The sequence below is a fragment of the Triticum aestivum genome, chromosome 3B (genome assembly GCF_018294505.1).
Source record: "Triticum aestivum cultivar Chinese Spring chromosome 3B, IWGSC CS RefSeq v2.1, whole genome shotgun sequence".
NCBI lineage: Eukaryota > Viridiplantae > Streptophyta > Magnoliopsida > Poales > Poaceae > Triticum > Triticum aestivum.
Genome location: NC_057801.1, coordinates 460,358,821 through 460,371,751, shown reverse-complemented (window position 1 = coordinate 460,371,751; position 12,931 = coordinate 460,358,821). Strand labels below are relative to the sequence as shown.

At 49.3% G+C, this 12,931-nt stretch overlaps 1 protein-coding gene across 1 annotated transcript; it reads right to left on the bottom strand.

Annotated features, from left to right (window-relative positions):
* Positions 1-2,262: 2,262 nt before the first annotated feature.
* Positions 2,263-6,195, bottom strand: LOC123070361 (protein PLASTID MOVEMENT IMPAIRED 1-RELATED 1). Its single transcript, XM_044493527.1, has 2 exons — positions 3,764-6,195; positions 2,263-3,675 (listed from the first exon to the last, which is right to left on the bottom strand). The coding sequence occupies exons 1-2, from the start codon at positions 6,040-6,042 to the stop codon at positions 2,541-2,543; spliced, it is 3,414 nt and encodes a 1,137-aa protein (XP_044349462.1). The 5' UTR covers positions 6,043-6,195; the 3' UTR covers positions 2,263-2,540.
* Between the last annotated feature and the right edge of the window lie 6,736 nt (positions 6,196-12,931).

The following is a 12,931-nucleotide window of genomic DNA, read 5'->3' as shown; positions in this document are numbered from 1 at the left end:
TATGAAACTCCTTCAAAATTAAAATAAAGCACAAAAGAAATAAAACAATACAAATTAAACAGAAAACAGGTTTAAGGGGGGGGGGGGCTAAAACCCTAAACCTGCGGCGGCCTTTAGTCGCGGTTGGCCAGAAGAACCGCGACTAAAGGTCCTCCGCCCCGACGGCCACCTGGCGCCCACGTGGACGGGCCTTTAGTCGCGGTTCTTAAGCAACCGCGACTAAAGGGGGGGGGCCTTTAGTCGCGCCCGGTCGGTCGCGGTTGCGCAACCGCGACTAATGGCAGTTGCGAACCGCGACCAAAGGCCTTTTTTCCACCAGTGAAATCGTCCACCAGGACGAATGATGGCGACGATGCGCAGCTGCCGCGTTATTGTGGCGTGCCGTCCATTTTTTTTTTTTTGAAACAGCATTTCACCCGACGTTGATTTTGATTTTAGCAAGTACAGTGCGTAATAATTTCATCTGCAGCTGTAAGAACAGAATTATGCAAATAGAGACATAAATAACTATTGACAATTTCGATCGAGAATTCAGGAAGTCGCATCGATGGTTTCCTCAACCTCTTAAGGACTTGTTCGGTTAATCCTCTCCCCAATAGGATTGAAGGGGATTGGCAAGGGTTGGTTTGTATTTTGACTTACAAGAGATTTAAATACCCCTCAAACCCCTTCAATCCACTCGGATTCGCACGCAACCGAACAAGGCCTAAGAATTCTTTCAGGAGGTACTGTCGTCATTTCACGGTTTCAGATAACTAAAGAACTGGTGATGCCCTGCCTATCACGATAGCTGACGCCCTACTTTGCGTTGCTTTGCTTTGCTTCGCAGTGCAAAGAATTAGTAAGGCCTTGTTCGGTTGCGTGCGAATCCGAGTGGATTGAAGGGGTTTGAGGGGTATTTAAACCTCTTGTAAGTTAAAATACAAACCAATTCTTGCCAATCCCCTTCAATCCTCTTGGGGAGAGGATTAACCGAACAAGCCCTAACTGGTATTGACCTGATAGGCAGGTGAGGGTGGATGATGAATTGCGCCTGGCTTCCATCTTTCTGTATTGTGTCATACAACAATCATGTTATGCCCACATCTGGAGAAGGCCGGGGTTGGTTCATGGTCGTCACGTAGAGCTAGCAAGCTTCATTTGGAGCTGATAGCCGATGATCAAGCAAGCGTCCACGGGACGAGATCTGTGATAGGTGATGGATGAGTTGTCGCATTAGAAAACTGGCAACAACTCCCAGCTTTCGTGCCCACATCATTTGGGGTGTGCTGGTCCGGTCCGGTAGTTCTAAACAAGGCCATCATGTCATGCCCACCGCGAAATCACAGCTAGCTAACCACAGCTTTTGAGGTCGTGGGAGCCCCCACTGGATCATAATAACATCCACGCTACAGCTGCAGCTACAGCCTGAGCAGGGTGTCATGTCATATACTCGTATCGTATCCTCCCGGGTGTTCAAGCGCAGCTCAAAATGCCGCGAGCTGCCATATGTAAAAGGGAACTGATTTTACTGAAATCAAATTCAGAGAGATTTATGCGTCGCTAAACGACCCGTCTATTTTTTCTCTTTTACAAATGACAAAACCTGGGAACACTAGGCCAAAACTTGTGGGAGGAAAATAGCAACATCACTGTCAATGCTCCGTGAACATGACAATGCGTCGAGATTATAGCGATGCGCATGATTGTAAACATGACGATCACTGCCATGATTGATGACAGACAGAACAAAAAAAAAGGATGAAAACAAAATTTTGAACAGCTTCAGTCACACTACACCACAAGACAATAAAACTGCACCTTCGTGGGCAGAAAAACGCTTTTGACATTGTACACCAGCTCTCGGTACAATTAAGCGCAGGGGAGCTCTAAGGGCATGTACAATGGTGGCATAGGGATACATATGTCTCATGACAAAAAGTAATTTGAGGCACTTACATTTATTTTTTCTCCCCAATGCAAGCTACCACTAGTGGGCTTCATTAAGAAATAGAAAATAAAGACTCTAGTACACATGCATCTCTATTTTTCACTCCAACATTTTCACCTTTTGTCACCGGACCACACTTTTTCTCTTCAAGCACCTGCCTCCTGGAGAGGATCCCGCTTCCCTATCCGAACCTACTTTACGTCATATCCGATCCTACATGGCATGCGAGGCATCACCTTGAGGCTATGCATTGTACATGCCCTAAAAAGAAAAGAAAAAAAAAAGCGCAGGGGAGCTCTAAAAAGAAAAGAAAAAAAAGCGCAGAGGAGCTCTAAAGGAACACAAGCCTGCTCAAAGCACACAAGAAAAGTGGGCTGGTACGAAACGATTCCATATGCATCGCGAAAAAAGAACTGGATTTACATGATTTGGCACTTTTAGAATTCCCTCCGATCCAAATAAGCGTGCGTCTATTAATATGGATGGGAGGGAGTAAGAACATAAATTTCAGGCGAGGTTCGGTTACACAGGCGAACCACCCCAAAGGCCCAAACCCGCCACCCCTCGGCACACAAGAACTACTAGTACCTACCTAGAATCAGTAAAGCCCTCACCGGAATCTCTTATCCTTCTGGAGGAGGATATTAGGGTTCCGCTTAGATCCTGTTAGCTCACCCCATCTTGTCCCTGCTCCATGAACACGTGAAGAAATGCTCCACAGGGTGTCTCCTTGCTGACCAGCTGCGTCTTTTGTGGCCTTTGCAGTGGCTTTGGATTTCATCAGAGGATGCTTGCTGCCCTTGCCCATGCCAGCTCCCAGCAGCCATCTTGAACCAGACTGCTGTTGTGTTTGATTACCCCACGGTTTTATCTTCTCAGGCTCACTCTTAAAACCAGCCACATGCACTTCTGTGACTTTAAATTGAGCAACAGAGTCTTCCTCCATCTTCTCTTCGTCGACCACCGATGATTTATCTAGAATCTGCTCAGGATTAGGCTCCTCATAATCTTGCTCACTGTTACCTTTCTCTGAAACAGTGCTGTATATCTTGGGCTTTGGGGGAATGAAAACCCTCTCCACCTGAATCAAAGAAAGCATCGGTGTGCCAACTGGCTCGTAGTTACGTAACGGGTCGCGCAATTGAACCATGAGAGCAACCGTGAAGTTGTTCCCCAACAAACCCCATCTTCTACCAGATCTCCTGCTCTTTTTGTCTGCGGTCTGGCCTTCACCAAGTAGGTCCATTGATTTGGCACGGTGGGCAGCAAGTATTTTCGATGTACGGTCACTGAACTGCTCCTCTTCATCCACTACTCCAGAATCAAGCCTCATCCACTCATCTAGAGTGATCGATAAGCCCATCAATCCATCAACATCACCACCAGTTTGTTTAACATCCAGAAGCTGCAATCCTGCAGTTCCTTCCAAACCAAGGGACAAAGCATTCTCTGCGGACTTTCCTTGCAGAGATGAAATTTCTCCAATAGGGTGGGCACTGATGTTGGAGGGTGCCTCTTCTTCAGACATGCCAGATTGTATCCTCAGACCCTCAATAGAAAGGGCTTCAATCTTTTCCATAGCTAATGGGGCAAGATCCTCAAGTGAAACATATTCTGAAGCACTTATTGAACCCAATGACGATGACAGATCAGCACCTCTCCCTTTCTTCTTCTTCTTTCCCGAGGCAGCATTGCTGGCCCCTGCTGCCAAAGCATCCAAACTATGATTCTCCAATAGGTCATATCTGCATTGGTTAGAGTAATATGTTTTAGCCAAGCAAATGATGAAGTATTAAGAAGTCAAGAACAAGCAGGACAAGAAAGATCTCTAACCTTCCTGAAGACTCTAGAGCAGGAGAAGCCTCCCAGGCGAGCTGCTGCATCATTTTGCCATTGACATCTTCTAAGGGCATAAGTTTGTTTGCTTGCATTGAGAGCTTTTCGATTCCAACTGAAGCTAGACCATGCAATATCTCCATAATTCCAGAGCCCATTTCTGCTGGAAGTACGATTGGAGAAGAAGCCTGCATGACCAAGCTACAATTGTTCTTTGCATTCTTGAAAAGAACTAGATTCATTGACCGCAGAAACCCACCATCCTCTGTCTGAATAAACGGGCCCAAACCATCAGCCAAAGGTGGCAGCTCAAGGGGCTGCTCAGGTGGCAGGGCAATGGGGCTACCAAACCCACTTCTACTCCCAGGTGGAGAAGACTGGAAGGACTTCTCATTTAGCCCAAATTGACGCATCAAAGCTTCAGTTTCCTCGTCTTCCAGTGACTTGGCTCTAAATGTGGTGTCTATGGGCGGAACTACATTCTGCAGCTCAAGTTCAGCCTCACGTATGATTGTGGAGAGATCAAAATCCTCTGCAACATCTTCAGAACTAGGTTCTTCCACCTCATCTTCGAAATCCAAACCAAGAATACAGTCCCCAGATTCTAGAGCTTCCTTTTCAAACTGCTTCCAAAGCCGCTCTCTTGGTGACTCCGGATCACTATCTGAGGTTACCCCAAATGGACTATGAGCTATCCCAAGCATATCCAAAAACTCATTAGCAACAAAATCAGATGAAGCATCCATGCTGCGTGATCTGCTCAGCCTACTTGCGGAACTGCAACCATCTTCCATACCAATGCAGCTCAATCGCCTAGAATGCTTATCCTCTACAATTGGTGAGTCAAATTCCTCTGGCTCAACAATTGAGAATTTGTTGAATATACCCTCCAGAACCTCCAGTTCGGTATCTGCTGCCAACTCACCATCTTTTTCAAATGCGGCAGTAGGAAGCAAGGCCGCTTGGACCGATGCATCCTGCTTGTCTCCTACATCATCCATTTCAAGAGCAACATCACTGAGCTTCTTTTCAACAGTCTCCTCTTTAGCAAGATCTTCAATTAATAATGCGGGCTTGGCCGTTCCCTCTTCATAAGCTTCACCCCTTAAATCATCATCTTGATCATTCACATTGGCAGTCTCGACATGTTTGAACTGGTCTGGATCCTCGAGGGTGACCTCAACTCCCTGCTCAACCACATTGAACTCTGAACCATGACAATCACCCTCTGGGTGCACCAAGTCCCCCTCCCCCTTCCTCACCTCTACTGAGGTGCAATGCTTTGACTGCGGTGAACCATCCTCCTCGCATTCTACTGTTGTCGTCTCACCCTTGGTCGCATCAAGACCGGCATCACCAACAAAGGGCAAGGCCTTTACAGGCCTCGTGCTCGGCAAAACCTCGTGCAGCACCCTCACGTCTCGGCTCCGTGCCGGCACTGGTGATGGGGACTGCACTGACACCTGCCGCGCCATGGAGCCCCGTCTCAGACCAGCCACTTCCCCTCCCTTGTGCTGCTCCCCACCACCGCCCAAGAGCACGCAGGAAAAGGTGACATTGAGCCGCGCGCCGCGGGCAACGCCAGACAGCCGGAAGCTGGTGCTCCACTTCCCAAATCCGGAGTCGCCGCCCTCCTCGAGGTCGCCGATGGAGAGCGGCAGCAAACGGGTGAGGTCGACCTCGTGCTTGCCGAGCTCGAGCGCCGAGGCGGCGACGGTGACGACGAAGGCCCGTGGCTCGTACTTGACCGCGTTCTTGGCCCCGCGGGAGAAGTAGACGGGCGAGCGCTGCGTGAGCGGCTCCTCGAAGGCGACGGCGCCGAGGGCCGGCGCGACGGGGCGGGTGGACGCGCAGGCGGACATCCGGCGGAAGTGGACGGAGATCGGGGAGCCGTCGAGCGCGGTGGGGAGGCCGTCCACGGAGTGCACCTGCAGGGTGAAGGCGCAGTCGAGGCGGCGCCTGCCCAGGTGGGAGATGGCCGTCAACGACTTCTTCCAGAAGGACGAGGAGGAGGAGGAGGAGGAGGAGGAGGAGGTGGAGACCGAGGAGGAGTAGGAGGCGGAGGGCAGGAGCTTGCGGGAGGAGGAGGAGGGCTTGAGCTTGGGCTTGTGGCGGGCCTGGTCGGCGGCAGATGGAGATGGGGCAGGGAGCGGGAGGGAGCGGCGGCGGCGCGAGGGGTCGAGGGAGAGGGCCTTGTGGAGCGTGACGATGTCGCGCGCGAGGGCCGCGTCCCCCGCCTCGGCCGCGCGGTCCGCCGGCGGGCGGCGCGACGACATGGGTGGGGGGGTTGGGGATTTTTGGATGGGGTGGGGGAGGGAGGGAGGGAGACGGCGCGGCCGGCGAGACAGGGGAGCGGGTGCCTTGCTTGGTTTGTTGTTTACTGTTTGGTGGGCTTGGCTTGCTGCTTTTGTTTGGCCTCGCTGGAATGGGAATCGAGATCTGGAGGATTCGAATTCTTGTCTTGCCTTGTGACGCCCGGACGGGGATGCGGAGGGAATGAAAACGTTGGTTGGGCGTTCGAGGAGCTCGTGAAGAAAGAGGAGGGCACGGCCGCAACGCATGGGTCGTCTGTTTTCTGTTTCTGCTGGGTTGGGTGGTCGTTGCGAGTCGTATTCAGGGTTTTTGGGTTGGGGTTGGGAAGATGTGGATGCAGGTCAAGTCCGAGATTTTTTGTGAAAAAAGACCACCTGCCCAATCAAATTGACCGAAACAACCACCTCTGGATGCAAACAACAACAACAGAAAGGATCAACTGGGCCCTGGTGGTAGGCGCGTCAGCCGACACATGGCAGCTGCCGCCATAGCCGGTGGCAGCACCCCTTGCACCACAGGATTTGGAGCAAACGCTAGAATGGAAAACAGATGGCATGGCACCTGCCGCCATGGGCTCTCGCGCACCCACATATTTGCATGGTAACTACTCCCTCCGTTTGAAATTACTTGTCTCGGAAATGGATGTATCTAGAACTAAAATACATCTAGATACATCCATTTTCACGACAAGTAATTCCGAACTGAGGGAGTAGCTATTTGATCTTCTTGCTGCTATCACATACAGATCTAGATGCCTGGCTAGCTATTTGGAAAATTATCTGGTGCACTGAAGCTTGTGGTGCTACCGGTGCACCGAACTCATGTTGTGCTTTTAAAATGTTCAAAAGAATCTAAAAAAAAGTAGCACATTCACACAAATCAATGTAGGTTCTCACAAAATTTCAAGTCAAAACTCGAAACATAAATCAAAAAATAAAAATGACAAATTCAACATTGAGTATCACGTAACATAACTTGGGCTTTAGATTTGGCCCATTATCACACAACTGACAAATTTATCATTTTTGCATCTCAAAAAATATTTTTAATTTTGATACAAAATTTTGTGACATCTACATTGATGTTGTGTTAGCGTGCTAATTTTTTTCCAAATTTTTTAAGATGTTCTATGATATCCGGTGCACCGGTAACCCCACAATTACAAGCACCGGTGCACATGATACATTCCCAACTAGCTAGCCATCGTGATCCATCTGATCCATCTTGTGTGCATCCATATATGTTTGCATGCCGCCACAGGCCATGGTGACAAGTGCCATGTCACCTGTTTTCCCTTTCGGCGTTGCTTCAAATCCTGTGGTGCAAGGGGTGCCGCCACTAGATGTGGCGGCAGGCCCTGCCGTCTCCATCTGTGGCGGCAGGTGTCGTGTCGGCTGACGGTTCTGCCGTCACAGTCCAGCTGGTCTTTTCTGTCATTTACATTCAGGGGTAGTCCTTTCTGTCAATTTGATTCGGTAGATGGTTTTCTTTCGACAAAACATCCAAGTCTGATGCTGCTTCCTGCTGGTTGTACATATACGGTTTATGTGGCTTTTTTTCTCTCAAAATGAACTCGTGCCTGTTTAGCACGAGCTTTATATTAAAAATATAGTTTGAATTTTCGACCTGCCCTGTACTCAGTCGTAGGTGTTTCTAGGTGTGGTACTAGGGGGATTGTTACTTGTTAATGGCAAACTTCCTTAGCGAAATGGAAGTGCCTCCAGCAAATGCTTAGGGTTGTTTGAATTGCTACCAACAATTTTTTTGGTCATGATCAAGACATTGGTCCTTATTTGGATGGTTGTTAATTTTTCTGGGCTTCCCGGCGTGCATGGGTGGCGGTGGTGGCTGGCACTCCATGGATGGCATGGTGGATGGCTCTGCTTGGAGATGGGTCGTGGCGGCTGCGGATCTGGCGTTCCGTCCAGATCCATCGCGGCACGGTCTTAGTCGGCTGGCGGCGCGTGGAGGAACCGGTGAGGGGTAGCTGGAGGCCCTCTGCTGGCGATCCGGTGGCAGCACTCATCTTTGTTGCGAGGCTCCGTACGGATCCAATCAGCTGCGAGATCGGGGTGAAACGACTTCCGATGAAAATCACTGATTGCGGTCATGGCGGACGATGGCGGCGTCTGTGACGTCGTTCCCCTCTCGATGCATCGTCGTCGCAGGTTGCGACACCACACTTGAGATGTTTCGGGGGAAACCCTAGATCTGGGTCTCCCGGATCAGACGGTGATGGCGTCTTCGATACCGTTCTCCCTCCTGGGGGCATTGTTTTGGAGCAATAGCTGGGTGGAGGAGATAAGAGGAGGAGCGGTGTTGCATCTACTGCAAGGCCGACGGCGGATCCCGACGGCGTGGCACAATGGAGTCTTGCTGACGGGCGCGTGTGGATGGACATGTGCAGGAGGGTGACATTGTCTGGCGTCGTGGTGGCGTCGACGGCAATATGACATGCGTAGATCGCCCCTAAAGATGGAACGACGAAAGTTGACAGCGGCAGATCCAGAGCGTGTGCATGTGGTGCGCGTTGCGGGTCGGCCAGACCGGGGGTGCTCCTGGCCTGATGCGGGGTAGTTGCATGAGGCCACCAGATTAGATAGTGCTTGTTCATGCTTTGGGCACATTATCATGTGCAGGTGTTTGTGACTTTGTTCACCAGCTAGGTGACTTCGGATTGATCTATGTATGCATATTGTTAGACTCTGTTGAATAATAATAAAAATGGTTGTGTACATCGATTGATGCAGAGACTGATGTAGAGACCATGGGTAATCCTTCCTTTTGAAAAAAGAGTCAATACTTGATTGACAACTCTAGTTAATGTTTCTTGAACTAGGCGTAGATGGTTACATTCTTCTTGATAAAAATAGCTCACCTAGATTCAAGTCCTAAAGTTGACATGAGGGCTCACAATTTCCTATTGTTCAGTGGGAACAATGATCTCGTCGACTCTGAGGTGACTGTGATGACATCATCAATCTTAATATTTGTCGGCTCGAAAGTGCTTGTAGGAATATGATGTGCATGTGTGCATTCACAGTGGCGAGTGTGCATGTATGTATGTGAGCGCTTGCATTTGTATGTATTTAAAATAATAATTCTAGTTCATGTTTCCAGCAATGATATAAATGAGATACACATACCATGAAAAAAAATAAAGTTTTATCTAGTTAAATTTTTGTAAGGCAAATTTGAAACACACCCTTAATTAGCTTATGAAGACATACGTTTGAAATTTTGAATTCTAGCTACACTACTAGTTTTAGTAGGGAAAATAAGGGTTGCAGTCTGTACGTCCATGTTGTGCGAGAGGGCCATAATAATGACCCATCCAACAGAAGTAGCATGTTTAGGGAAATGTTTTTTTAGACCGACTAATCTCACAGACTTTTAAGCCACGTCCATCGCTCTTCACGTGGCCTGTGACCCACGTCTCCCTCTCCAGAAGCATCACGGGCCTTCCCATGTCCCCTGATTTCTTTTCCTTCCTCATCCCTTCATCTTATCTCTTTCACTCTCTCCCTCTCTTGTGGTTTTCTCGTTACAGGCGCCACCACCGTAAATCTGTGACTCACCACGATTGGCGCCAGGCCGCCGGCAGCTGCTTCAAGCATGACACCACCGCAACCGCTACTACTGCAGCCACCTTTGTCTCTCTTCCACCCCCGCTTCTCTTTTTCTCTAGATGCAAGAACACCACCAACGCAGCATCCATCAGGTACCAATAGCTACAACCGCGGATCTCGCTGGCGACAGGTTGCTTCTATGCAACACACGTGATGCTACTTCATGTGGATCTCGTGGTCGACGCAGTTGCAATGCAACGGGCTCTGTTGCTACGACCCGGATCTCGTCGGCGGGTTGCTTCTATACAATGTAGACGAGCTGTGATCTCGTCGCCGGCGGAGCTGCAATGTAACACCACTACTGCCGCGACCTGGATCTCGCCGGTGGCGGAGTTGCAATGCAACGCCCATAGTGCTACGACCCGGGTCTCGTTGCCGGCGGAGCTGCAAAGCAGCACACATGGTGTTGCGACCCAGGTGTTGTCGCCGGTGAAGCTGCAATGTTGTGCACCTAGTGCCGCGACCCAGGTGTCGTCCGTGTTGGAAATATGCCCTAGAGGCAATAATAAAAGGATTATTATTATATTTCCTTGTTCATGATAATTGTCTTTTATTCATGGTATAATTGTATTATCCGGAAATCGTAATACACGTGTGAATACATAGACCACAATACGTCCCTAGTAAGCCTCTAGTTGACTAGCTCGTTGGTCAACAGATAGTCATGGTTTCCTGACTATGGACATTGGATGTCGTTGATAATGGGATCACATCATTAGGAGAATGATGTGATGGACAAGACCCAATCCTAAGCATAGCACAAGATCGTGTAGTTCGTTTTGCTAGAGCTTTTCCAATGTCAAGTATCTCTTCCTTAGACCATGAGATCGTGTAACTCCCGGATACCGTAGGAGTGCTTTGGGTGTACCAAACGTCACAATGTAACTGGATGACTATAAAGGTGCACTACAGGTATCTCCGAAAGTGTCTGTTGGGTTGACACGGATCGAGACTGGGATTTGTCACTCCGTATAACGGAGAGGTATCACTGGGCCCACTCGATAGTGCATCATCATAATGAGCTCAAAGTGACCAAGTGTCTGGTCACGGGATCATGCATTACGGTACGAGTAAAGTGACTTGCCGGTAACGAGATTGAACGAGGTATTGGGATACCGACGATCGAATCACGGGCAAGTAACATACCGTCTGACAAAGGGAATAGTATACGGGGTTGCTTGAATCCTCGACATCGTGGTTCATCCGATGAAATCATCGAGGAGTATGTGGGAGCCAACATGGGTATCCAGATCCCGCTGTTGGTTATTGACCGGAGAGCCGTCTCGGTCATGTCTGCATGTCTCCCGAACCCGTAGGGTCTACACACTTAAGGTTCGGTGACGCTAGGGTTGTATGAATATGAGTATGCAGCAAACCAAATGTTGTTCGGAGTCCCGGATGAGATCCCGGACGTCACGAGGAGTTCCGGAATGGTCCGGAGGTAAAGAATTATATATAGGAAGTGTTGTTTCGGCCATCGGGAAAGTTTCGGGGTCATCCGGTATTGTACCGGGACCACCGGAAGGGTCCCGGGGGTCCACCGGGTGGGGCCACCTATCCCAGAGGGCCCCGTGGGCTGAAGTGGGAGGGGAACCAGCCCCTAGTGGGCTGGTGCGCCCCCCCTTGGGCCCCCCTGCGCCTAGGGTTGGAAACCCTAGGTGGGGGGGCGCCCCACTTGCCTTGGGGGGCACTCCACCCCCCTAGCCGCCGCCCCCTTGGGAGATTGGATCTCCCAGGGCCAGTGCCCCCCCGGGGGCCTATATAAAGGAGGGCAGGGGGGAGGGCAGCCGCACCCTGTGTCTTGGCGCCTCCCTCCCCCTGCTACACCTCGTCCTCCTCCCGCAGCAGCTTGGCGAAGCCCTGCCGGAGTTCTGCTGCATCCACCACCACGCCGTTGTGCTGCTGGATCATCATCAACCTCTCCTTCCCCCTTGCTGGATCAAGAAGGAGGAGACATCATCCGCTCCGTACGTGTGTTGAACGCGGAGGTGTTGTCCGTTCGGCACTTGGTCATCGGTGATTTGGATCACGGCGAGTACGACTCCATCATCATCGTTCTCTTGAACGCTTCCTCACGCGATCTACAAGTGGTATATAGATGCAATCTCTCTCATATGACTCGTTGCTTAGATGAACTCATAGATGGATCTTGGTGAAACCGTAGGAAAAAATTTAATTTTCTGCAACATTCCCTAACAGTGGTATCAGAGCTAGGTCTATGCGTAGTTCTCTATTGCATGAGTAGAACACAATTTTGTTGTGGACGTAGATCTTGTCAACTTGCTTGCCGCTACTAGTCTTTTCTTGCTTCAGCGGTATTGTGGGATGAAGCGGCCCGGACCGACCTTACACGTACGCTTACGTGAGACAGGTTCCACCGACTGACATGCACTAGTTGCATAAGGTGGCTAGCGGGTGTCTGTCTCTCCTACTTTAGTTGGAGCGGATTCGACGAAAAGGGTCCTTATGAAGGGTAAATAGAAGTTGACAATATCACGTTATGGTTATTCGTAGGTAAAAAAACGTTCTTGCTATAACCCAATTGCAGCCACTTAAAAGATGCAACAACAATTAGAGGACGTCTAAATTGTTTTTGCAGCAATTGTCATGTGATGTGATATGGCCAGAAGTTGTGATGAATGATGAATGATATATTGTGATGTATGAGATCATGTTCTTGTAATAGGAATCACGACTTGCATGTCGATGAGTATGACAACCGGCAGGAGCCATAGGAGTTGTCTTTATTTTTGTATGACCTGTGTGTCATTGAAGAACGCCATGTAAATTACTTTACTTGATTGCTAAACGCGTTATCCATAGAAGTAGAAGTAGTCGTTGGTGTGACAAATTCATGAAGACACGATGATGGAGATCATGATGATGGAGATCATGGTGTCATGCCGGTGACGAAGATGATCATGGAGCCCTGAAGATGGAGATCGAAGGAGCTATATGATATTGGCCATATCATGTCACTACTTTATATAATTGCATGTGATATTTATTATGTTTATGCATCTTGTTTACTTAGAACGACGGTAGTAAATAAGATGATCCCTTATAATAATTTCAAGAAAGTGTTCCCCCTAACTGTGCGCCGTTGCTAAAGTTCGTCGTTTCGAAGCACCATGTGATGATCGGGTGTGATAGATCCTTACGTTCACATACAACGGGTGTAAGACAGTTTTACACATGCAGAAACACTTAGGGTTAACTTGAC